The sequence below is a fragment of the Thunnus maccoyii genome, chromosome 9 (assembly GCF_910596095.1).
Source record: "Thunnus maccoyii chromosome 9, fThuMac1.1, whole genome shotgun sequence".
NCBI classification, from domain to species: domain Eukaryota; kingdom Metazoa; phylum Chordata; class Actinopteri; order Scombriformes; family Scombridae; genus Thunnus; species Thunnus maccoyii.
Genome location: NC_056541.1, coordinates 23,155,475 through 23,180,858, shown reverse-complemented (window position 1 = coordinate 23,180,858; position 25,384 = coordinate 23,155,475). Strand labels below are relative to the sequence as shown.

General features: G+C 41.1%; 1 protein-coding gene across 9 annotated transcripts in view; it reads left to right on the top strand.

Moving 5' to 3' along the window:
* trpm3 (transient receptor potential cation channel, subfamily M, member 3) overlaps window positions 1-24,929 on the top strand; it is a 151,711-nt gene extending 126,782 nt beyond the window's left edge. For 7 of the 9 annotated variants that reach the window (XM_042422298.1, XM_042422295.1, XM_042422293.1 and 4 more), the window contains 12 exons: window positions 874-903; window positions 2,574-2,866; window positions 4,590-4,818; window positions 7,822-8,025; window positions 10,257-10,397; window positions 12,016-12,144; window positions 12,762-13,013; window positions 14,194-14,368; window positions 16,730-16,880; window positions 17,620-17,813; window positions 18,045-18,177; window positions 18,914-24,929. In XM_042422298.1, the coding sequence (XP_042278232.1) occupies window positions 874-903; window positions 2,574-2,866; window positions 4,590-4,818; window positions 7,822-8,025; window positions 10,257-10,397; window positions 12,016-12,144; window positions 12,762-13,013; window positions 14,194-14,368; window positions 16,730-16,880; window positions 17,620-17,813; window positions 18,045-18,177; window positions 18,914-20,537 (3,555 nt within the window). In that variant the 3' untranslated portion in view covers window positions 20,538-24,929. The other 2 variants (XM_042422294.1, XM_042422300.1) reach the window with 2 other exon arrangements.
* Window positions 24,930-25,384: the final 455 nt, after the last annotated feature.

Sequence of the window (25,384 nt, the reverse complement as noted above, 5' to 3'; positions counted from 1 at the left end):
ATTTTACATGAAATGGTATACGCTCATGTTCCGTTCTGATGTATAATTCTCTCATTCAGCCTCAATACCTTACACACTGCCGCAGGTGTGATGCAAATGGAAATATACAGTACACAGCTGTGTCTGAAACACCTTGTTTCTGCTTGATGGTGCGCCTTTGTGTTTGTATATTTGAGTGTTTGTGAGTGTGTGTGTATGTGTGTTGTCATGTGCCTGTTTATCTCATTGTATGTCTGCCATGGCAGCAACAAAGCAGCTGGAAAGACGCAGATACAGCGAAAGCAAAGAAACGGGACAGAGACTGAGCAAAGAGGCAAAATGAGAGAGAGAGAGAGATAGGGAATGGATTCCAATGGAACTGTGATTTTCTAGATGAAATGAATGTGCGATCACATAGTCACGTGCATGCACGTTCACAAGCACACACACACACACAAACACATGTTAACAAAGAACAAAGCCTTGAAATAGATGCAGATATCAAAATCCCCACAGGAGACCTGGGCTATTTTTACCAACTCAGATGATGGCTCATGAATACATAATTCATACATGCCCTGTTTTAATACGGATACACAGTACTGTACCAAATGCACAAATACGTTCAGCTTTAACACATGCAAACACACAGCCGGAGGTTGTTACTGTATGTATAGTATACTGTCAGTCACACCAGCACAAAATTTTGTCCCTCATTGTTCAAGAAATCTGCTAAACTGAAAATGAGTGACCTACCATATTAAATAATATATCTGGTCTCATGTGAGTGAGTCTGTCATTCTGCGTTGTGTTGTGCTTATAGAGTAAATTGCTCTATAAAATACATTCGACAAGGTGTTGTTCTGTTTGTTTATGTTCTTGTTGCTTTTCTAGCCCAAAGCCCTGAAACTGCTGGGGATGGAGGTGAGTGTTGATCTCATCAAGGTTGTTATTCAGTCATTACTTCACTGTTCTTCTCCCTTGTCTGAAAAAACAGTCTTTTCTCTCAAAACTGTTGGCTGTATAGTCGGTCTGTAGAAAACCCTCTCAGCAAAAAAAAAAAAAAAAAAAAAGATAATAATAAAGTGTGTTGTGTGCCTCGTAGTCTTTTAAAGGAAGAACTTGAGGCATATTTAATTTATAATGCTGGCTATCTGTATTCACTTTTAAGCCAGTTAAAGGCTTGTTTTCAAAAAAATAAAAATAACATTATACACTGCCTTATACGTTATTTTACGTTACGTTTTATTACATTTTTGTAAGATTTATGAAAGAAAAAAATACTTATGACCACATACATGTTTAACAGCTCCAGACGGTGTAAATGTATGTATATAACTCACATTATGATACATGTCAGAACGGCCCAGTTACATTGAACTGAATAGGTAATGGCTGACCGAACAGGATTACGTAATACATGGTTTGTGTACTCTCATGCATCCATGGTGTACACACCATGAGATATCCACATTATGAAACTTTTATCACAGTATGTGTCTACAGTTCCCTCAGAGGTATTTATATCTAACGTGCATGGCTGTCCGTTCCTTTGTAAGTCTACCTGTTTGAAATCTGTCTCCCTGTCAGTGTGTGTTCTGTCTTTGTTTGTGCCTGTTTTAATCTACTTCATCTTGTTCTGTTTTTTTCATACGCCAATTTATCATTCAATCAGTGTGGCAACCTGGCCATGAAACAGAATATGTCAAATTTACTGCTGTTAACTCCTGACACCCGTTATTGTTGAAAATTTAAATTTATGATGCTGCAATCATTTCTTAATGTCCATAAAATTACAAGCTTATTCTTATTCTTTTATAAATAGACAAGGAGCGCCCCTGTCTAAGATTACTGAATAATTTAGTGAGATAGTATTGTCATATATTTCTTTGTCCAGATAATCTGTCTCAAAGCAAGCAGCTATTCTAGGGGCACTGAAAGTCATTTCTCAGATGTCTATAATTGACCAACCATCAGTGGTCCTCAACTGTGAAATTATTTGAGATCAATACCTCCCTGCTGGCATGCTATTTTAGGCACTAACTGGCAGTGTCAGTCTCTCCAGAGACAATGAGTGAATGGTTATGTCTGGTGGAGTTATTTTTTTTTAACTCAAAAGAAAAAGTTAAAAAAAAAAAAAAAAAAGAGAAAACTATTGAAAAGTGTATAAGATCATGCCTGCCGTGTGTATTTTGTGTGCAGCACATTGTCCTTCCACCTGTCTCCTCCAAACTCTGACTTTCCCTCTGCATTCAACTAACTCTCATCACATGGAGGGTGAACAGCTTTGAAAAAATCTGCACTGGATGATATGACCATTCTAGACATATTGTATGTCTAATGTGGCTAAACCCAAGAAAAGTCTGTCATAGGATAAACTTTTCTCAGCTTTAAAGTTTCTTCAGTTTGACACGCAGTTGCCATTTAGATCCTAAGCTTTGAGATAATTTAAAGAGTTCAGAATCAACCTAAAACACTTAAATGTTGTCCCGTTGTACTGGATTTGAATATCCAAAACAAATTGTCCCCAGAAAATATCTACGTAGCTGTGTCTCTTTTCCTTCCCCTCTCACTTGCCATTGGATCTCCACCAGGATGACATGCCGATCCGCAGAGGCCGTCAAAAAACGACACGTAAACGAGAAGAGGAGGTGGACATCGATTTGGACGACCCAGAAATCAACCACTTCCCCTTCCCCTTCCATGAGCTGATGGTGTGGGCTGTGCTTATGAAACGTCAGAAGATGGCTCTGTTCTTTTGGCAGCACGGCGAAGAGGCCATGGCCAAGGCCTTGGTAGCCTGCAAGCTCTGCAAGGCCATGGCACATGAAGCATCTGAGAACGACATGGTGGACGATATCTCCCAGGAACTAAACCACAACTCCAGGTCGGTGACACCAACGATGCACACACACATAAGGCCGTCTCTGCTTATGTGGTCCACCATGTCATCTTAACATGGCTTTGTTGAGTAGGTCTGCTCCAAATGATGAATGCAAAATTGAGTAGGGAGTCTAGACGGGAACACTAACCCCCCCAACACTCTAGCACATATAGGCAGATGCACACATACAAACACACTAACTAACACGCCTTCTTTCCTGGAAAATGACCCGTTTCAGACTACCCCAGGCTCCCGTGGGATGTAAGTGACATACATACAGAAATCTAATGACATGCATCATCGTTAGTTAAGCGTATGCATTTGAGATGAAGGTAATCACCTAGAGATGAGAATGCTGGCTACGGAAATAACTGTTAATTAGGGGGAATTTTTCAGATACTACAAATGAAGCACAGCCACACCAATCCCCAGCTCCCCCAACACACACACACACACACACACAAACGCACACTCACAGTTTCAAAGAACAGCCTTAGAGCTGGCATATTTTCAGTGTACTTTCCACTGAGAATTTGGCTGCTTTCCTTCGAAGAGCTCATTTAACTACATACATTTTTATATCTTCTTCTGTCTTCTATCTATATCTCTAATTTTTACATAATTTGTGTTCATGTGAAAATCTTTGAGTGTGTGCTTGTGTGGGAAGGGAAGGGATGTTTGTGGGAACTTGTGGGATATTTATAATATGTGGAAGTACATACAGCGATGCCTACATTATGTAGGGAGTTCCTGCTTCTCAAAGCACTTGCCAACAAATGCTGTTGGTATATACGCATTTTATATGTCATGATTTATCTTTTAAGTCATTTAAAAAAGCACTTCATAGAACCAGAAACTCATTCTCCTGTTGATATAACACAGCTGAACTGTGTCATGTGCTGTGCATCCATGACATTGTGAGTCCTTGCTTCATAAATCCTCCAAAGCCCAGCAGTGTTAGTGTTTTATTACACACATAAAACTAACAGGAGTGATTGCTTTCCGGTATGGTGTACAATATTGTGTTGTGTATTCGTGAGTTTGTTTGCATGCATGTCTGTGTGGCAAAAAGTTTTTTCCAGTGTCTGAAATTCGGGTGAAACTTCATCTGATTTATGTCTTTATTGTCTGGAATGGGACATATTAAAAAGCTGGTGCAAGGGTCGGTGCTTTATGTTTGCCTGCAGTTTTGTATATTTGATAGTGCAAGATTATGTTTATGTGTGTGTGTGTTTGCGTGTATGTGAGTCTGTTGGCCATACTACTATTCCCATTTTTCCCATATTTTATTATGTTTCTGCCTCATTTATGGAAGGAATATTTCACACCAGCTCTGTTATCCTGTAATTGTAACTTTGAATGAAATCTCAGAATACATTCTACACACAGTGTTTCTTGTTTATGCAGAATACATACAGTATGTTATAAACTGGAAGAACAAGCATTACAAACCCCTTCACCTTAGACAAATACAGACATAATTACCAGTGAGAATTTGGGCACTCTTTGCTGTATCCTTGTGTGTGCATCTACTAAAGACATTTGATATGCTTGTCATGTAATGCCTCAGTCATGCCTGTGTGCTGTGTTGATATGCAGAATGTTTTTGGCCAGATGGTTAGCGATGTCTGGACCAGTTTAATTTCATTTTTACATGTATAGAGTATATTACTGTCTCTCTTCATGTCTCTGTGTGCCTGTATATGTCCTGCATATAATTCCCTAGAGAGTTTGGCCAGCTGGCAGTGGAGCTCCTAGACCAGTCCTATAAACAGGACGAGCAGATGGCCATGAAGCTGCTGACTTACGAGCTGAAGAACTGGAGCAACGCCACCTGTCTGCAGCTGGCGGTAGCGGCCAAACATAGAGATTTCATCGCTCACACCTGCAGTCAGATGCTCTTGACCGACATGTGGATGGGACGCCTGCGCATGCGCAAGAATTCAGGCCTGAAGGTAGTGGAAGTGGGGCAGATGTTTGGGATAACCTGTGGGTAAAGAAAACAAAAAATTACACTTACAGTTGTTCATTTCACAATGACTTTAGGCTTTCGGTGTTTGGGTTGTATTGGAATGATTGCATCCCGTCAGACTGCCTGGAAAAAGTTGTGTAACAAGTAATCCCCTCACGTCTAGGTGGCCCAAATTGTGCCTGTCCTGCTGCTGAGTAGCTAACACTAACATGAGAATTACCAGATGTGATGCATGAAAACATTTCTGTAGATGACTTCTGAATATCATAAGCTGCTTCAGACACAGTAAACCATGATTTTACGTTAAGCCTGCCTGATATTAGCATATTACAAATATGTCGTTACATATACAGTAACAGCCTGGATGTAACAAGAAATTGCCAAATACAAGTTTGAGTTCATTTAGTTTTTAGTTTTTCCACCAGAGAGCACTAACAAGTTTAATTTTCAGCTGTAAATTGATTTAGTCTCAAAAATCCAGTATTAGTCTGATTGCTATTAGAAGTAATGCGGCGTGGTTTGCAGTGAATTGTTCTGTATACAGAACAATAGTTATGTCCTTGATGAATCTCAGACACCATCAGTCTAGTACTGAAAAAATATACTTTCATTGTCCATCCACACTGTGTGTCTATTCATCTTCACTAAATACATAAGACCTAAACTATTCAGCACAGGTGAAAAATTAGCTCTTAACCATACAAAGTTTTTGTAATAAGGAATTTATAACCTACAGCTAGAAGTGCATGTGTGTGTCTGGTTATAACTGTGGTTTGACCATGATGACTCATCGCCAACGATGTGGAGAGAGTGCACTGGACTGTGAAAAGTACTGTAGACGGGTCACCACTGACAGTTAAAGCACTTTATCTTGAGGTTTTTGTGAGGGCAGGACTCAACGTGCTTGCCTCACATCAGTCAGACTGTTTCCAATCACATCACATCAACCTTTGATTTTTACACTGAATTCTCGTCACATCTATTCATAATCCTGTAGTTTGGTTAACAACAGAAATCAGAAATGAGATGACTAATCTGTTAAAGTCAGTCCTTCAACGTATGATGGGTGTTTTGTTCTGATATGATTTCACAAGTGCATGTATACATAGTTCAACCATAAGAAACCAGCAAGTGAAGAGCGAGTAATTTATGTATTTTTTTTATTTAACTCGGAGTAAACTAGTTCAAGTATTTTAAAAGGAATGACAGACTGATGATATAGATGAGTTCTTCAAGGTGAAATGATGTACTAGAAGACTATGAACCCCAAAGCTCATCCAGTCAGGGTTACTTGTGATGGTGGGGAGGAGGATGATCAGCCAGGAGAGAGAGATTTATAGGAGCATTGAGCTATGGAGAAACATTCATAATGTGCTGAGTGTCGGGGCCAGGTGCCCCCCCTGGTTGAACTTCCGCCATAACTTCATTAGTATAAGCCTACAACGCCTTCTCTTAAGCCAGAGGGAACAGAAGAACTGACCTTAATTACTAAAAAAAACCTTGAAATTGTGTCCCACATATTTTATATCAAGGCCTATGTGGGCGAGCATCCATTTTAGTGGAGGGGAGAGCTTTCAGTTAAGACTGATAGTTGAGTTTTAGGCAATTTTTGCTCATGTGGGTTTTTCCACACGTCTTGGGGTGAGGTGATAGGAGGCAGCTGCGCAGATCAGGGAGGTTAGAGTTATTTATAATGAAGAGTTGCCATGAGAGTTGCTGAAGGCACAGCTGGGTTCACACTCATCATACACAGAGTGAGACAGGATGATGGGTCTGGCTAGCTTCTTGGAGCAGGGCTGACTACAAGTACTTTAAGTATGGTTTGGCCTTTGCAGGAGGGATGGAGTGGGAGGTGGAGAGAAGAGAAAGTGCTCGGCTAAGTCAAGCTCACTGGAGCAGAAAGACAGAAAGGAAACCACAAGTGGAACAAACAAGATTCTGTGCCCCCTGGAGTTTATGATATTCAGTAAATAACGTTGTCAAAATAATATGTGTGCACATATGTGAGTTTCTATAATTGCGAGGACAGTCGTCTTCGACTCCCAACACTCTAACTCATATCAGAATGTTTACTGGAGGCTGTGAAGGGGACTATGAAATGCAAAGATGAGTACATTGATTTCTTCACACATCAAGTCTGACAAACTATTGACATCTTTGCCTTCAACCCCTTGAAATGACTGATGACAAGAGAAGCTGAGATATCACTTGCTATGTTGTGGTTATAATTGTATTTTGTAGTGGTCACAACCCCCATTATTTCACCCTGAAACTGTCCTTTTCATACATTCAATCAGTTTGTCTTTACTGACACCTTTGTTATTAAATTATTTTTTCAGTTTTTCAAACCTCATCTGATCAGAATTTAATATGAGTAAACTTTAATTAATTAAAGCTTACTTGAATTTTGAGCTAGTGCGTTGAACACAGTTAAAATTCTCTCTGAAAATAATTAACAGACAGCTGCTTCCAGAGATAAGGAGACACTCGATTACGCTGCTCTCCATCTTCTTCTCTTCTCCTTGTTCTTCACCTTCCCACTGTGGTTACAGCCTCACTCTTGCTTTTCTTGTTTGACTATTATTTATCTGAAGTGTTTACAGCACGCCTGCCTCCTTTATCCGCTGCTGGTGGGTGTCCATCATGGCAGCACCCTTGCTGCCTGTCTGGACTAATTCTTTTGTAATTGACCTCCTCAATGACAACCCTCATCTGACCTGTCATAAATACTAAAGCTTTGTCATTCAACCGTGTGAAGGCCGGGTATTATGGGGCGGTGTTTATGAGGTTAAATTATGTTATGTGAGTTCCACATGTGCATGAGGGTTATGAAGGTTAGTTTGTTCCAGACTCTCTGTGTCCTAATTTCCGCAGCGCTGCTCATGAAACTGTTCATCTTTATCACATCTGTCATTTGTCGCTTACAGCTCCTCTCCCTAACTTTCCTCCTGCTCCTCCTGCACCTTCTCTCTCCCGCACCACCCAGGTAATCTTAGGGCTTCTTCTGCCGCCGTCCATCCTGAGCCTGGAGTTCAAGAACAAGGATGAGATGTCCTACATGCCCCAGGATCAGGAGGCCTACCTGCAGGAGAAGGAGGAAGAGGAGCCTGAGAAACCAGTCAAGGAGAAGGAGGAGGAAGACATGGAGTTCACAGTAAGATCTTACTGTGAGACGCAGTACAACTCCGTGGTGAGAGAACCCACCTCAGCCCCGCATCTCAGAATCTATACACATATTCAAACTTTAGGCAATACACACATGCTTTGTTCAGATTGTTAAACACATCATTGAACACATAGCCCAGATTCTGTGTTCTTCTGTAAATATCTCTTGTGGATCTAACGCAGTGTTATACAATCCACAGCAAGATGACGATATGTGCACACATATGCACACATTTCTCCACACAGACATACTTGTTTCTCTATTCTGGCCAACTGGACCCTTCCAGCCAAATCGGCCTTTCCTGTTTCTCATCGTCTCAGAAAAGACATGGTCGTGGAGTTGTAGCGTCTCAGTCTGTCGCCGCTTGTGGGTTCCCTCGTGTATGTTTCTCCTTCCATCTATCTCCTTCTCTATTTCTCTCTCTACCTTCCTTTTGGTCCCTCTTGTTCTCTGCCCAGCTCTCCCTTCTGCTTCTTTTTGTTTCTCTATTTCTTTTGCTTTCAATCTCTTTTTCTTCAACACTTCCCCCTCTTTCCAGCTCTTTCTCTCTTTCCCCCTCTCTCCAAGCTCAGTTCTGATTGAGGTACAGTACTGTATGCCAGCCGATTGCTGCCCCTCACTCTCTCCCATCAGTGATGGCTTGCTGCAGCATACCACTCAGCATGTCAGCTGCTGAGCATGGGAGGCCCAGGCTTTTGCATTATATAACCATGTCCGCCTGCTGCTGCAGAGCTTAAATCATGCAGAGTCTGAGCACCTTCTCCCGGCTCACAGTGGAAGAGTTGGTCCATCTGCATAGACGTGGATGTACAGCAGGATTCAGACTCGTTCAATTTCAATCCAATCAATTCTGGAGATGATACCAGCGTCCAGTTTGTGTACTGAAATCAAGACTGGAATTCGAAAGGCAATTTTAATACACAAACTGGATCGAAGGTTGTCCCGTTGACTGATTGAACTGGAGTTGAACGTCTTTCAGCACCACTCCACATACTCTCCATCTGCATTGAGCACAGCCAGCAAGCCAGCGCAAAGAAACGAGCCATTTTACACATGTAGTCCTCAAGGCACTGTGGTGTTAAACAAAGAACCCTGCTGCCAGCGGATGCATCTGCAATGAGCCCTTCCTATTGCCCTGGCTTCTGACTGTACAAATGCACCTTCAGATACTTGTGAATCACACCGAGATTCATACAGATACACACAGACTGCTACACCACAGAGGGAGATTGTATTGTCCCATCCTCAGATGCTTTAGATAAACCACACTGTGATGAATGTTATAGCCCGTGTGATAGCCTGTGTCCACTTGCTGATCAGATAAATGTGCATGTTCAGTACAGTAAAGGCATGGTGTGATTTACACACTGGCATCTGAAATTACTCACCTGAAAGCCCTGTCTATGTGTGCCTTAAACCCAGAAAATAGACAAAACTTTAGTGAAATGTGTTTCACTTATGTGGAAAAATTGAAATTGCTTTATTTGTTAGAGATAGTTATTTCTTCATTGATTTCTTGTTGATCTTATAGTGGCAGTGTGATCACCATTACATCTGTTTGAGCACCTGGGAACTTTACATCAAGAAACAAATATTTGGAGCAACTTTCAAACATTTTATCTTTGCCCAGGTCTGTGATGTATATCTTGACATACAATACAATTAAAAGAATAACTCCCTCAGAGGTCTGGTGTTGCTCTGACATTAAGACCATGACCCATAAAAACAGTGGGCTCTGAACCCTCTCTCATGGATAAGGAAATGTGTCCCAGATGGAAATGAGATATCTATGTCTTATCTTTTTTCTTTTTCTGTCTTCTTTCTGTCATTATCTTGTCTCTCTTCTACCTCTCCCTGTTGTCTGAGACACAATCCATGAGTGTCTGTGTCTGCGTCATACTGTGTTACCAGCCTTCACCCAACACTCCACCTCAAACACGTATTTCACATTTTGGAATGATGACATTGCCTGTGCTTGCTTCTTTGATTATGATGCTAAAATTGTACAGTAGCCCATAAGGTAACCCTTTATCCTTTCTCTGTTTTTCTTCTTTTTTTTCCTCTGTTATTCGACTCTCCCCGTCCCTCCTCTTCCCTTCCACATTTGTCATCATCTCCATTCTCTCTCTGCATCTCCCCTACTCCTCTGTTTTTCCAATTCGTCACATACCTCTTCCCGCTCTCTTCATCCCTTTATCCCCTCACACCTCTCTCTCCTTCCTCCCTCGCTCCTTGTGGGGTTTGCATTCCCCCAGGCAATGCTGGGTAAAGTAACCACAGAGACATCCAGGAAGAAGGATGTCGAGGAGGTTCAGAAACGCCACCGCCTCATCCCCATGGGTCGCAAGATCTACGAGTTTTACAATGCTCCTATTGTCAAGTTCTGGTTCCATACGGTCAGTTTTTGCTTCGACAACACGTCCTACATACTCAGCTTCCTGCTGGCGCTGTCAGTTTACTGTATTTCTGCAACAGCGCCAATTGCTGCTTTCCTGCGGTTTGCTTCTACTTCCACAGTGCCTACATTATCATTAACCTCGTGTTCGACCCTGTCATTACCCAGCTTTGGGGCGGGAAGGTTTAAGAGCTGGGGAGACTGATGGAAGCAATATGCTGAGAAAAATACAGGGTAGCAAGGGAGAGAAAGAGATCAAAGATCAAATAAGGGGAATTTGCACTTACTGTGTAAACTCACACTGAATCCTCTGAGTCGTGGCATATCGCCGCTGGATTAAATATTACAATAAGTCAATATTATTTGATTTTAAGCTTAGTTTACAGTGTATACATGTGTGCGAGGGAGTGTTTGTCATTATGGCACTGTTCATCTTGATTTTATGACTCTAAGGTGCCCTTCAAGTCTGTCGCTTGTACTTTTAAATGTGTGTACAGTACATGCCTGTGAGCGTGTGTGTAATGTTTGATAAAAGCTCATCTTATGTTTCCCACAACCAATCTCGGGCTCCTTCAATTTGCTTGCCCAGTGAGAACATCTCTTTACATCACTGACAGCGATTTCACAGTTTATTTATGCTGAGAAAATATTTTACTGCCTTTCATTTCATCCCATTTTCTCTTGTCTGGCTATTTAGCCCCCTCACAGCCCCCTCCTCTCCCTGCTTTTTCTCCTTCCTGCCCTACAGGTTAAAGAAAAAGACTCTACTATGAATTTCATTATTGCACTTGTAGAATAGATGCAAGGTTTTCTTAGGGTCAAATGTGGTCTTTAACTCATTACCAGATTTGTATTCATGCTCTGTATCCACTGTAGAGCACTACCCCTATTATGGTAATATTAGTCAAACCTATCACACAAACCAACTGTGCATGTGGGACTAAATGACGACAGCCCCGGTCACACATTATTAAAATCACTTTACCTGCCTACTTCAGTGGAATGCTTGATTTACTACCCCCATTTTTTGGTTAATCTGCAATTTAAATATGTTAAAGCCTCCTTTCAAATCACTGGAAACCTCTTAAGGTTATCAAAAATGTGAAATATGTCAGAGCCTGTGAATATACTGATGTAAAAATGGATTTTATGTGCGTGTTTGTCACGTCCGCCAAGCCAATTTTTTGGTGGTAAGGTTTCCATTGTGATCGATTTTTTTTTTTTTTTATCTGGATCGTGAAGAAAAATGAAAGTGGACATCTGACATGGATTTAAATAGATGCAGCCACAGGAGACACATAATAGACATTTTCAGGCCGAGCGTGGAGGTATAGCAATCAAGTGTCTTGACATCAAATCTCCATTATCAGATCTGAAAAACTGTATTAAAGGGAAAGTGTAATTAGGGTCAACCAGTCACACAAAACCCCTTTATACAGGTGCCCTTCTAGCCAATGTTTGCAGAGAATGAATTGAACATTATTGATATACAGTATGCTAATGTGGGCACAGTGCCAGATACCTACACAAACACACACACACATAAATACACACAAGCATGTAACAATACATTTGGCTCTTGGCTGATTTCCCTCTGCTACTGTTGTGTTTTTATGCAGATGGCATACGTGGGCTACCTGATGTTGTTCAACTACATCGTTCTGGTCAAGATGGACCTGTGGCCTTCTCCTCAAGAGTGGATTGTCATCGCTTACATCTTCACCAATGGCATTGAGAAGATGAGAGAGGTACAAATAGATCCCAGCAGTGGTTACATGCAGATGTGCACTATACATGCAGCTCGTTGCCATAATGTCGCCCACAGTTTAATTCAGTAAGTTCTGTGGTTGAGGGCAGAGGAAATGTCAACCAACAGCTCGTAATAAACAGGGAAAACAGCGATGGGGTCAATGAAGATGAGGCATATGGGAAAAAAGAAAGGAAAAGGGAGAAGGTGGTGGAAACAAAGGCAGGACATAGAGATGGCAAAACAAAGACACAACATAAAATGCAGGTATGTGGCCATATGGGACTATCTAGTTCAGCCTCACTCTGTGGCTGTGTTTGTACTGTAAACGTATGAAATGCATTAATCATTGTGTCACATCATTCTCAGCTGCAACGATGCCTCCTCAGACATCCGCTAGATGCTGATTTATGAACTCATACTGCCCTCTGATGGTGGTCATGACACAATGCATTGCTATTATTATTTTCCTCTATTTCAATCTCATATTAGTCTCACTTAAATTTTTTTCCCTTCAGTTTTTGTGTTTATGAACACCTCTTTCCAACTTTCCTGTATTTGAGCATCCTCCTCTTCTTTCCTCTTTTTTTCTTTCTCTACCAATCTCCCTCCTTTCAGATCCTCATGTCAGAGCCTGGGAAGTTGTTACAGAAGGTGAAGGTGTGGCTTCAGGAGTACTGGAACATCACAGACCTCATGGCCATCCTCATATTCTCCGTCGGCATGGTTCTGCGTCTCCAGGAGCCACCGCTCATGAGCTACGGGCGGGTTATCTATTGCGTCAACATCATTTATTGGTACATCCGGCTGCTCGACATCTTTGGGGTCAACAAGTACCTGGGTCCCTATGTGATGATGATTGGCAAGATGGTGAGAGGTGGCAGGGGGGTTTATATATTTATTTATTTATTTTTTGCGTTTGTCTTTATTTCTTTTCTATCCACAGCGTCATCATATTCCCAATGCCCATTATCTTCTCTTCATTTATGACATTTTCTACCTTCTGACTTCACTCAGCATGATCTATACTGATTATGAAGGTTGACTGAGTCCCATGATTACAAAGGTTTTATTTGTATGTGGTATGCAGGTGTAATCAAGCTTCTGTGCCATTAAACCTTATTGTTTGATCTCAAAGAGCACAAGATCAGAGCCTCTGATACATACGTTTCAACATGAGACACAACTAGAGAACAGATCAAAGGCCCAAATCTGTATCTGTCTGATGTTCGACTGTCTTTGACATGGGCTGTGTACCACTGGACACAAACTCTCTTTGAAATGAAAATCAGCAATTAGTGAGAGCGAGAGAGAAGGAGAGATTTAGATTAGCATTCGGTGACTTAGTCAGGTAATTGGCATATATGTCGTGCAGCAAGGTAAGACGTTTTGAAGTCAAAGCAGTTCACAGAAATAAGGGGGGGAAAAAATAAATGACACATTTAAAATACAATAGAAAACTGAAGAAACGCCATATTTGCAGGCCACGCTCTGTTCCACTAACATCTGTTATAAAATATAATTAAGAGGATGCTTTTCAGCTGTCTTTCTGAAAAACTGAAAGGGTTAATATTACCAAATGGGTACGTACTTCATGATTTTAACAAAGTGATTAGAATGACAGACTTAAGCTCCAATTTGCTTTTAAAAGTGTGTCTATGTTGCGTTTCAGGTTTTCATAAAGGCAGATGAATGACTCCCTTAATGCACAAATACATGTACATGTAACATGGGCTAGTGGAATATAAATTAGCCTAAGGGAAGGGTGACCCCTGTTTCAGTGCTGTAACTTCCTTAGTTAAGGTTTAAGTTTAATTGACAAGCCAAGACTCTGAGAGGGATAGTAATCACAAAATGCAAATGCAGACTGCTTCTCCAGCTGTAACAGTGTCACATTTCTATTCTCCGGTTTCATTTCATTACTGCTTTCTTCACATTCATTTCTATAAACATCATATTCTTACTGTTTTCTTTTTGTCTCTTTTCAAACCACTTACCCCTTTCCTTCCCCTTCCTCGGCAATCCTCCTCTGCCCCCTTCTGTCTGTCAGATGATCGACATGATGTATTTTGTGATCATCATGTTGGTGGTGCTGATGAGTTTTGGGGTGGCCCGGCAGGCCATCCTCAACCCTAATGAAGACCCATCCTGGATGCTAGCAAGGAACATCTTCTTCATGCCTTACTGGATGATCTACGGAGAGGTGTTTGCCGACCAGATTGACCGTAAGTTCAGGGCCAGCGTGTCAGAGCTTTTGAATAAACTTTGTTGATGTTAATTCAGAGGAGAATAGTTCCTGATTCTGAAGAGAGATGCAAGTAGTGTGACTGAATACAGACTTATCTCAGTGTAGTTACATTTAGTTTTCAGTCATTCCTCCCCAGGTTGTAATATTGCTGGAAGATGCCTTTTTATAATATATTAAAACACTACAAGTAATTAAAGTCAAATTGCATCTGCACTCTTATTGATTGAGTTATGAATTATGGAAATGTTGTTTCTGAGCCATAACATCTGCGTTATTTCAAGTTACTTAGCTTCCTACATCAGGACATTACTTTCACTGTTAGTTTGTCTTGATCTTTGGTTTTTGGTGTCTACATTATTTTATTTAATGTAGAGAAAGTGACCTTTTGACTCAATAAATCAAACATAAACTGTGAGCAGCGTCCGTGAAAAAAATGTCCTGAGAGAGAGAGAGAGAGTGTATTTGCATACTGTTCTGTTGTCCATATGTATGGTAGTATATATGATGTTGTGTACAGAATGTGAGGAGTGGCCCAAAGAGAAGAGATCTGAAATAATGTTTTCATTCTTTGTTTCAGATATGCATAGTAGGAAGTTACAGCACAGGCTGAATGAAAAACTCTGGCCGGTCGAAAATTACTTACGAACTCACGGAACCTGGCGTAGTAATGGTGCATTCCACATTGCCCAGAGCAGTCAAAATCAGAGTAAATCTATAGCTATAGACCTCAATTTAACCACATTTACCTATTCCACCTCTCCTTCATCATCCTCACATTACCACCATGTCATGCCCACTCTTACCACTAGAGGCCACTTGAGACACAAGTGTGCATGCGGCTCCACACGCTCTAAGGTTAAAGTTGCCCTCGTGTTTTGGTGTCTTGGGTCAGCTACTGTATATCATTTTCTGTGAATACCAGAAGCTAGTTTAAGAGAATTTGTAAAATGTATGAAGTCCTGAATCAATGAGGCTGCAAATATTCTCCAAATATTTAACTGACTAAACTGTAGCTCGACCTAAGAACACATCCTGTGAGCAACTTTACCCTGACTAATTTTGGCACTGGCTGGCAAATGGCTGTTACATGGCAGTAGCACTCTTCAAATGTGTTAAATATATCTAATATTTTTATGGTCTTTGTTTGGTCAGTTGTGTTAAGTTGAAAACATCAAGAGGACCTATCAAAGTTTTAAACTTTGATATCCTTTGGATGTTCCTTTCCACCATTTTGTTTTTTTTTTAACTTTCAATTAGCGTCATTTGAAGGAGTGACCCTGCCATGTCAACACCATCTGTCACATAAACCATATCACCCTCCCTGTACGCCAGCTCAGCTTCTCACTGAAGCTATTGCAACATTGCCAAAATATTTCTACCAAATATATAGCCAACATTAAGCATTAAAAGTTACATATGAATACCACACCATACAGGAATAAAATATGAACATACACACATCCAGACCAGAACATATTTATCAGCCACCTTTCATCATTTGTAATCTGTTTTTTCACGTGGTTCAGTTGTCAGAGTTTTTAATCCAAATTTTTTGAAAGGTAAAACATCTAAAATAGAAAAAATTACTTCAGTTCTCTGTCTTTGGGCTGCATTGTGTGAAACAATTGAACATCAAGCAACGATGAGCATGACTAGAATGAATCTCAAAGGCAAACAAACCAAGAACAAATGCTGAATGTTCCCCAGATAAGCCACAGCAACTGAACCATCACAGATGGAAAAAACATACTATGTATCCTAAATGCATTTCAAATGATTCAAAGCAATCAACCATTGCTGAATGAAGCTATGGCACACATATGTGACAATATATTTTAAACATTGAATACATGTTTAAATATATTGGGAGCACAACTTGTGTTGATACATGATGAACGTATTTTTTTCTGTATTTTGTTTTCAGATGCACATTTCTGAACATGAGCCCCTATCATTATAGTAACCACTCTTTCCAGTCCCTCTATAAGAAAAGATGCATAAAACTAACTTATGCTTCTTGTTTGTTTGCAAAATATGTCATTATGCATTTTGTTTGGTATTTTCAGGTCTGCTCGTCTCTTTGTCTTGTAATTTTGTGTGCAGTACATGCTTCAATGTTTTATTTTTTCTTTCTTGTAATTTCTTGGTTTTATTTTTATATTTTTTCTTGATCATATATGTTATATATGTAATGTCTATGTTAAGCGTGTCTGCATGTCCTTCTAATTTGTTTTGCATCTACAAATATTATATATGATGGTTTCAAGTCTTTATCTGTAGGCATACTTACCTCGGATTAACTTTTGTGTGTGTGTATTTGTTTTGCGGCGTTGTGCAGCACCCTGTGGGCAGAACATCACTACAGAGGATGGGGTGGTGGTGGCCCTGCCTCCCTGTAAGACAGGTGCCTGGATTGTCCCGGCCATCATGGCCTGCTATCTGCTGGTGGCCAACATACTGCTGGTTAATCTACTCATAGCTGTGTTCAAGTACGTAACATCCAACCATTTCTCACTACTTTTCAGACACTTCAGGGCCTTAAACACACATATTTAGGCAAACATAATGACAGATCACTTCCCTCTATCCTTGTGTCCTTGTACACCATCACAAAAACAGCAGAGCCGTGCAAGTTATCACTAAGATATGCATATTACCTGTAGGGGCATCTCATTTTTACTGTTTTACACAAAGTAGACATAATTGTCTTGCAGACTTTTCTTAAGATTTGTGAGAGAAAGAGAGATGACAGTAGTTACAGTTTGGGCTGCTGTTAAGCCACTCATTAGAGGCTGGTAGTAAATTATATTAACAGAACAGGATGATGTTTTTTCCACACAGATGCTAATGATCTGTTTTTGTGCCTCTGAATAATCCATGTAGCAAAGACGATTATCCTCTTCCTCACGTTTGTCAGGGTAATTACCAAAAAGTACACACTGGAATAAAACAATAGTTAAATTGAAGGTTTAATCACATTACACATTACAGCAACCATTTATTGTGTTGGCTATTGCATTTATTTGTCTCTACATGCTCGTGGTATCTTAACTTGACTCTGCAGTATAGCAGTGTGCTATGACTGAACAAATCAGTCCATTAACCAGTCAATTAGCATAATGTTTGGTTCACCACTGATGAGTTTATGTTGTTAATTTAAGCTATAAACAGGTGTAATCTTTTTTTGGTTGCTGTGGCATCTCTGTCTGTGATTGTCCATCATCATAGCAATACATTCTTCGAGGTGAAGTCCATCTCCAACCAGGTTTGGAAGTTCCAGCGTTACCAGCTCATTATGACCTTCCATGAGCGTCCAGTCCTTCCTCCACCCCTCATCATCTTCAGTCACATAACTATGGTCCTCAAGCACCTCTGTTGTCGCTGGCGCAAGCATGACGATGACGAGAGGGACTATGGACTGAGTGAGTGGCATGAACAAGCAAGAGTAATGAGTTGTAATGTTGTGGTAGTAAAATGACATGCAGTTTTGGTTTTAACTCAAGTTAATGACAATATTTACAAAATTTTCTGAATAGTTAGCGTACATTTTGTAATTTGGAACATCTAATATTACAGCATTATGCTATCAGTTATCAGCTAACAGTTTAGTATGATTCTGTAACATTATCACCCTCAAACTCTATCATCCACAGAGCTTTTCATCACGGATGATGAGCTGAAGAAAGTCCATGACTTTGAGGAGCAATGCATCGAAGAGTACTTCAGAGAGAAAGATGACCGATTCCACTCCTCTAATGATGAGAGGATCAGAGTCACTTCTGAAAGGTCAGACATGGCTACACAGAAAAAATTGGTGTATAACTGAGTTCAATGCTCTGTCCACCAAGTACGTTAGACAGAGGAAGCAACAGAAATATAACCTTCATACAATGCTGATGCAGTACACGTTTCGTACAATATCATTTTCCTGTTTTCCTTTTGTCTATGATGAACGGGAGGCCGACACATTTCAACTCTAAACAAAAGCATACTGAGAAAACAGATTCACTGGCAACACATAAGCTGCATGTTTGTTTTCCTTGCAAATACAGAAATGCTTTGATATGCATCTAACTGTCTATATGGGCCACCCACAGGGCGAAAGAGTGAGCGACAAATTATTGGCATCCTAGACCACAAGCTTTAATATGTACGTAGATCAATGGTGTCAGTTAACTAAGTGGAAAGTTGACTCCAGTTTTAACATTCAGATAGCACGATTAACAATCAATCGTTCAACAATGCTGTTGTCATTTGTCTGTGGAGAAATGTATTTTGTGTTGCTTGTGTAATGCAGCATTTCTGCTTATGTTCAGTATTTCTCTGTATAATTGCTGTGCATTTTTAAATGTAGTTTATATGCTTTCAATCTGTTGAAATTGTGTTTCTCTATTTGTTTTTATTATGCTTTTTGCTTTTTTGATCGATGGGTCGCACTCTCGACCATCATTCTCCCCCGCTATTCTTTCCTCTCCGGTGCTTTTAATGTCTTTTCTGTCCTTTCTTCTCCTTGTTGTGTCAGGGTGGAGAACATGGCAATGCGTCTGGAGGAAGTCAATGAGCGGGAACACTTCATGAAGGCCTCACTGCAGACTGTTGACATTCGTCTGGCCCAGATGGAGGAGCTGATTGGAAGAATTGCCGTAGCGCTGGAGCGTGTGACAGGTGTTGAGCGTGGGGAGGTCAACAAAGTACGTTCTCGGACGTCATCTGACTGCACAGACTCGGCATACATCCTCCGCCAGGGTGAGTGCCCCGAAGCTGCGTACATCCTTCGTCAAAGCAGCTTCAACAGCACAGAAGGGAACGCCTACCGCCTGCAGGAGGCGCTGGAGGGAACAGCTGAGGGCTCCATGTCCCCTCCTTCTCCTACTAGCATGGCTACACGGACAAGGAGTCATTCATTTTATGTTGGAGGCGGTCGTGGTGGTGAACGCGCAAGTGGAGCTGAACGAGCTGAGAGCTTCTTCAAAGAACGCTCACTTAGTCTCCACCGAGCCAACAGCTCACAATCTGTGTCCTCAGCTGCCGCCCCCAAGGAGTCTAAGCCCCTCCCCCTGGCGACGCTGTCGGTCTCCCAGCAGCACCGTCCATCATCATGCATTGATATCTATGTCTCAACTTCTGAGGAGGTGGGGCCTGCGGAGGTCTTTCTGGATCCTCTCCGTATGGTCCCACCGCTCCAGAGAGACTCCTCGCTGCAGTCAGATATCATGGAGACGGTGCTGCCAGGAGGCCGGGACTTTGGCGGCGCTGCCACCAGCGGTTTGGGCGACAGGCACTCGGAGGGCGGTGCAGGCAGCAGCGGAACAGCCGGAGCCATGTTTGACGATAGTGCAGCTGCTGACTTGTCATTGTGCTCAGCCCACCTCTTACCAGACACCACCTTACCTCCTTGGGACATGGAACCATCCCCGCCTCCCTCAGCAGGGCTGCTCGAGCGCTCCAAGAGCAGCCGCTACCTCTCTACGGCAGGCACAGCTTTCCTGGATGAGCCTCCTTTGGTCAAGTCCCACAGCCTCATGTTCACACCAAGAGGCTGCTACGGTGCACTAGGGGCAGCAGGAGTCCAGGTAAAAGCTGCAGAGTACACCAGCATCACTGACTGCATCGATACACGCTGCGTCTCAGCTCCATACACCCCTGCAGAACGCTCACACTCTCCTGGAGGATCCACCTCATTCCCCTTTGATAAGCCGTCAGACATTGGCTCCTCTCACCCAGAGAGAGAGGCAGAGCTTAGTCACACAGAGTCCGATCCAGAGGACCCTGAGGACCTGATTCCAGCCCCAGATACCCCTCGTTTAGGGGGCCTTGGCGGGCCCGGCGGGGCCCCTCTCTGCTCCCCCTTCTCCAGGCTGGAGCGAGCAAACAGCTGCTCCTCAGACGACTCCCATCCTTCCCTCACGCTGGCCCCTCCGCACCGGAAGAGCCTGTCGGTGAGTGAGAGGATGGAGAGGGGACCGGGTCTGGGGGCAGATAGGGGGCCTGGGCCGGGGGGGCGGGGTCTGGCGGGAACCAGAAACCCCTTCCTCAGGAGCAAGTCTGGTGCACGGCCTGAAACAGCCAAGACTGACAGCCTCTCCATGAGGAAGTTGGCTACTCCATCAGCTTTCCGCAGCTTTGATAGACAAAACTACACGTGACAAGGACACTGGTCAGCACACTCACACACTGACAGGACCAGGGAAGAAAAGTGAAAAAGCAATGGGCAAAAAGTGAAAACAGGGTGAAGTTGCCCATAGATCTTGATCTGGACCAGATCTACGGTTTTTTCACTTACGTTTTAGGTTAGTAAAGGTGATAAAAGTTGATTCATAGTCAGTGCTGGAGGGCAACTTTACCCTGGATGAGGAGCTGGGGGATGGGGATGGGGATGGGAGAGGTTGGGGTCCTACTGTACACCTGTCAAAAACAAAGAGCTATGACTCTAGACTAGTTTTTACCTCCTCTTGTAGCTAAGTAACTCTCAATGGGGTGTTCTGGCAATGGAAGGTGTATTTGTACTGTATGTCTTCCACCCACCACCTTTTACGTAGACATCTGTCACTGTGTTACATCACATATCAATCACGTTAGTCAAAGAAAGTATACTGTTACTCTTAGCTGCGTTATATGGTAGAAACTGTCAGATGTGAGAGACAAAGAGAGAGAAGAAAGAAAACATCCATCTCATTTTGTCTCAGCACAGAGATCATTAATGTCACTCAGCCTTCGCTTTATATACAATTTCCTCTCTTCATATAATCCACCCTCTAAGACCCCAGCACTAGCAAACAGAAAGAAGTTTTTATTTCTGGCTGCTTCATAAAAGAATCAGTCAAGTGTTTGGAACCATCGGGAACTATTTCCCCTCTTGGTTGCACTGGAAACGATTGGTGTAACATGGCAACAACTTACCTCTGGATACACAAATACACCTTTCAAATAGTCTTTTTTTTTTCATTTTTCAAAGGAACTCTGTCTTTTGTTCACATATTTTATCATAGATATTTGTCTGTAAACTAAAACATCTACAAAACTTTTTAAAACATTTTTTATTATTCAGCTCAGCTAGAAACAGAAAGCAGTGTTTAAACAAACAGTGAAAAGGTCATTTCTTTATCATGTGTCTCCAGTCATGGCTGTCGACTGTCAGCAACCTGTACCTGCAGTAACTGGAGCAGTAAACACTTGGGTAAATTAGCCACGTGATAAGAGTGAGAGGCAGTTATCAGGAGAAAGTGAGAGAGAAAATGTGACATGACAGTATCCAGTGTTTTACAGCTCATGCTCAGGGCATAGCACTGCGTCGAGGCATGGCTCTGTAACAGGAAACGATGCTTTGAGAGCCAATGCATAAGGAAGGAAAGGAGGTAGAAGAGTTATATAAAGTGCATGTAGACATTCACATCCATATTTACATGTTGACACACACACACACACACACACACACACACACACACACACATACACATACACACCAGGAAATAAACTCAAGTTCAGACCCGATCCCAGAGAGGTTTATCAAGTGCAATTGCAAAAAACGGGGGCAAGAGGGCGCTGTGAGCCTATTTCAGAAGCAACGCTTGCTGGGTGAACCTGATGTGAACCTTCTTTGCCTGCACCTGACACCAAAAATCATTCCACTCAACGAATTGTTGCTCTCTTGCAACCCAGGTCTCCTCCTTCAGGTTGAAATGGTTTTACATCCACCTACAACTAATGGATCCGTCCTTCATTTATTCCTTAACTGTCATTCATTTGCTTTTCACCTTTATTTTTTTTTTTTTAGATTGTTTTCAAAGCCAGCCACTGCAAAAGGAGACTTTTAAAAAAAGCAATTGCCTGATGACTCTATGTCATGACTCTAAATCATACACAGGTCAATAAGAGGATGCTGAACATTTTCAGTTAAGAGCTAATTTACATTTTTAAAAAGCTTGAAAATAAGCTGTCGAGTATATGCATTCTAGCCGAGATATAGGAAAGGCATGGATTTTAAGTGACATAAAGGAGGAAACATGAGGTCATTATGAGTATAAGATGAAAGCCAGATCAGTGTTTTTAAAAAAATTCTCTTTTTTTAATTTTTATTTTAATGAAAGAAGTCTGGGGGGAAGAAGATGCCCTTCTCTGATAGCTTTTTAAAGATAAGAAGTTGAAATTAATAGAATTCTTACTGATTTTTTTTTTATGTTTGTTTTATATTTCATCACTATTACAATTCAGTTTAATCATGTTGCAATTATTTTGAGATTGATTCTATTTATTGACATTTTCTCGCTCATTACTGATAATTACAGTAAATGCCTGTTTGAATTACAAGATTAATATTTATATCTTCTCAGTGATATTTTTGTCGAATTTTAAGTATTTTCTAATTAAGCTTTTAAATTGAATAAAAGATGACCATCTACATGCACTAAATGCTGATGTATTATATTATTTATTAAATATAGAACTGTCTGATATACTGTACATTTCAATCATATTTAAAGTATTTACAGTTGTTTTTATTGTATGTTTTATCAAGCAGCTTATGAGAATTTTCTAATGTAAAGTTGACACGGCAATACACGGTTGCCAGTATACCAAACTTAGGGTGCCTTCTGGGCATGGATGGAGTATGTGAGGACTGAAGTGATTCAGATATCTGTGAAATTTCTCATTTTTTGTTTTTTTTTCACTAATCATAGAGCCCATATATCAGTGATTATTTTCAACATGTTGCATAAACATTTGTTTTTCTCTTCAAACACATCTGATGTACAGAGTGGGGGGTTGTTGTTGTTGTAATTAGCAAACTGTATTGTTGCTTGTATGAATATTTGAATCCACCAAAACACATAAACGATCTGAATGAGGAAAATAGTTTCATAGCTGAAGAAAATAACTATTTGCACATGAAACTGAGAGATAACCGTGAGGATACAGCATCACCATGAGGTTGATACTGTTACAGTAACTGAACGATTTAACTTATTTCTGTGTCACAACCCAATCTGTCTGACAATCCAGTCTCTGCATATGTCTGCTATCTCTGACCCAAACTTTAACCTGAGCCCACTAATCACAACTCCAAAATAAACTACATTGTGGCTACACGCACCATAGATTGGGAAGTAATTTAAAGTACCTGTGAGATGATGAGTTGGGTGTTGAAGCCCTGAAAAGGATCAGATTTTTTAGTTTTCCTCACCAAATATATAGGTTACAGTATGTTTTGGTGAGAAAAGGTTGACCCCAAGTCAATGCTCAGGGACAACACCAGTGATGCAAGGCAGTAAGTATATTGTGGAATCATTGTGAAAGGAAAGAAAGATGCAAAGAGAAAGAGAGATCTGAATTTGTCTTCAGAAGAAGGTTTCTAGTATAATCACTGTGCTTTACAAGTCTAACCTAGAATCTTTGGGAACTGTAGGGAAATCTGTATATTTTCTTGCTTTATGGCTTCAGAAATGGCAATAGAATATGAATGAATGTCTTCATACCTGATTGACAGGCTCCTAATTCAGTCACAGGAGTTTCAGCTCCAAACAACAAGGAGGGATTTTTTTTTAAAAGAGAATTATGTATTGAAAGAGAGGGCTGTGGTCACTCACACTTGAACCAAACCAAACTTTGCCAAAGCAAATGGAAAGAAGCTAAGTTGTGCTCTACTGACCTGTTGTCTACACAGCGGTGGCAGACAAGGGTTAACCAAGCAAGGGTCGTATAGCTCGACTCAGTTTTGTACGGCTAAGTATGAAAACAGATGACTGTGTCGGGGTTGTAGGTTTAGGCCCTCCTATTTGATCTATTGAAGTAGGAAAATTCAAGTTCACTTAATCCTTATAGTAAGGTACATGATATTGCATACATGTTCGTGGCACTTCTAAATTCATGTGTACATGATTCTATAGATGGTTTTGTGATATGTTGACATGGCTGTTGTGCAAGGTATTGATAGCTCAAATCTAAAGATGGAGGTGTGTGTGTGCGTGTGTGTGTGCATGTGTGTGTGTGTGCGTGCGTGCGTGTGTGTACATTAACTGCGTGTGGACCCCAACATGTGGACGATATTAATAACAGGGAGGCATGCCAACACAACACAATCCAACAGAATCTCAGTGTACAGTATTTTTACAATATTTTCGTATACTGTAGCTTACAGTTTTGTGGAACCATGAGCATATGACGATAATCAATAATAAATAAATAATAACAGATCTGCTTCCCTTCTATGACAACCTGTGACTCGTAAGTTAGAGAAGTTCATGCACATGTTGTTTTGTTTTTTTTTTCTGCAATAATTGCTAATGTTGTGCTTTTACAACTGAAAGGGACTTACCCCCCTGCTGGTCACACTTTATTTAATGTTGTTTAAATGCATGCAGTTCTTCCACTCAGAGTGTACAGAGACGACCTGTAAAGATGACAGAGAGAAAGATAGAGAGAGATTATAATATGAAATCAAAGTAGTGAGTATTTGGATGCAAATACAAATCTGTATTCTTCAATGTGAATAGGATCATGTCTGGCATGCATTGTTAAATAAACAATTAAATAGATTGGTATACCGTGTCTTGACTGTTCTTACCTGACAAAAAGACAGTTGTTCATCACATGTGTGTGACAGATGTGATGACAGCTTTAGCAGGCTGATTAAAAAAAAGACAAGTAGAGAGGAATAACAGACACAAACACACACAACCATGCACATTGGAAGGAGAGAAAGACTCATCATGGTGCTTAAATTGTTAACTGGCTCACTGATGGAAAACGTGTAGAACTAAACATTGACATCTGCATTTATTTGACTCCTTTTATGATGTGTGCTACAAACTAGGGCCGAGACCTGTTAACCTCATCATTGTAAAGTCACACAGTGTGTAAACCACGAAAATGAGGTGCATCACACATGCTGCTGTGCAGTTATGGCAGGAAGACAGGCTCCTCCTGCCTCCCTATGGCTGCTGGTGAGATCCGTGGGACAGGTGCTGCTTGGTGGACTGACAGTTTTAAATCCTGT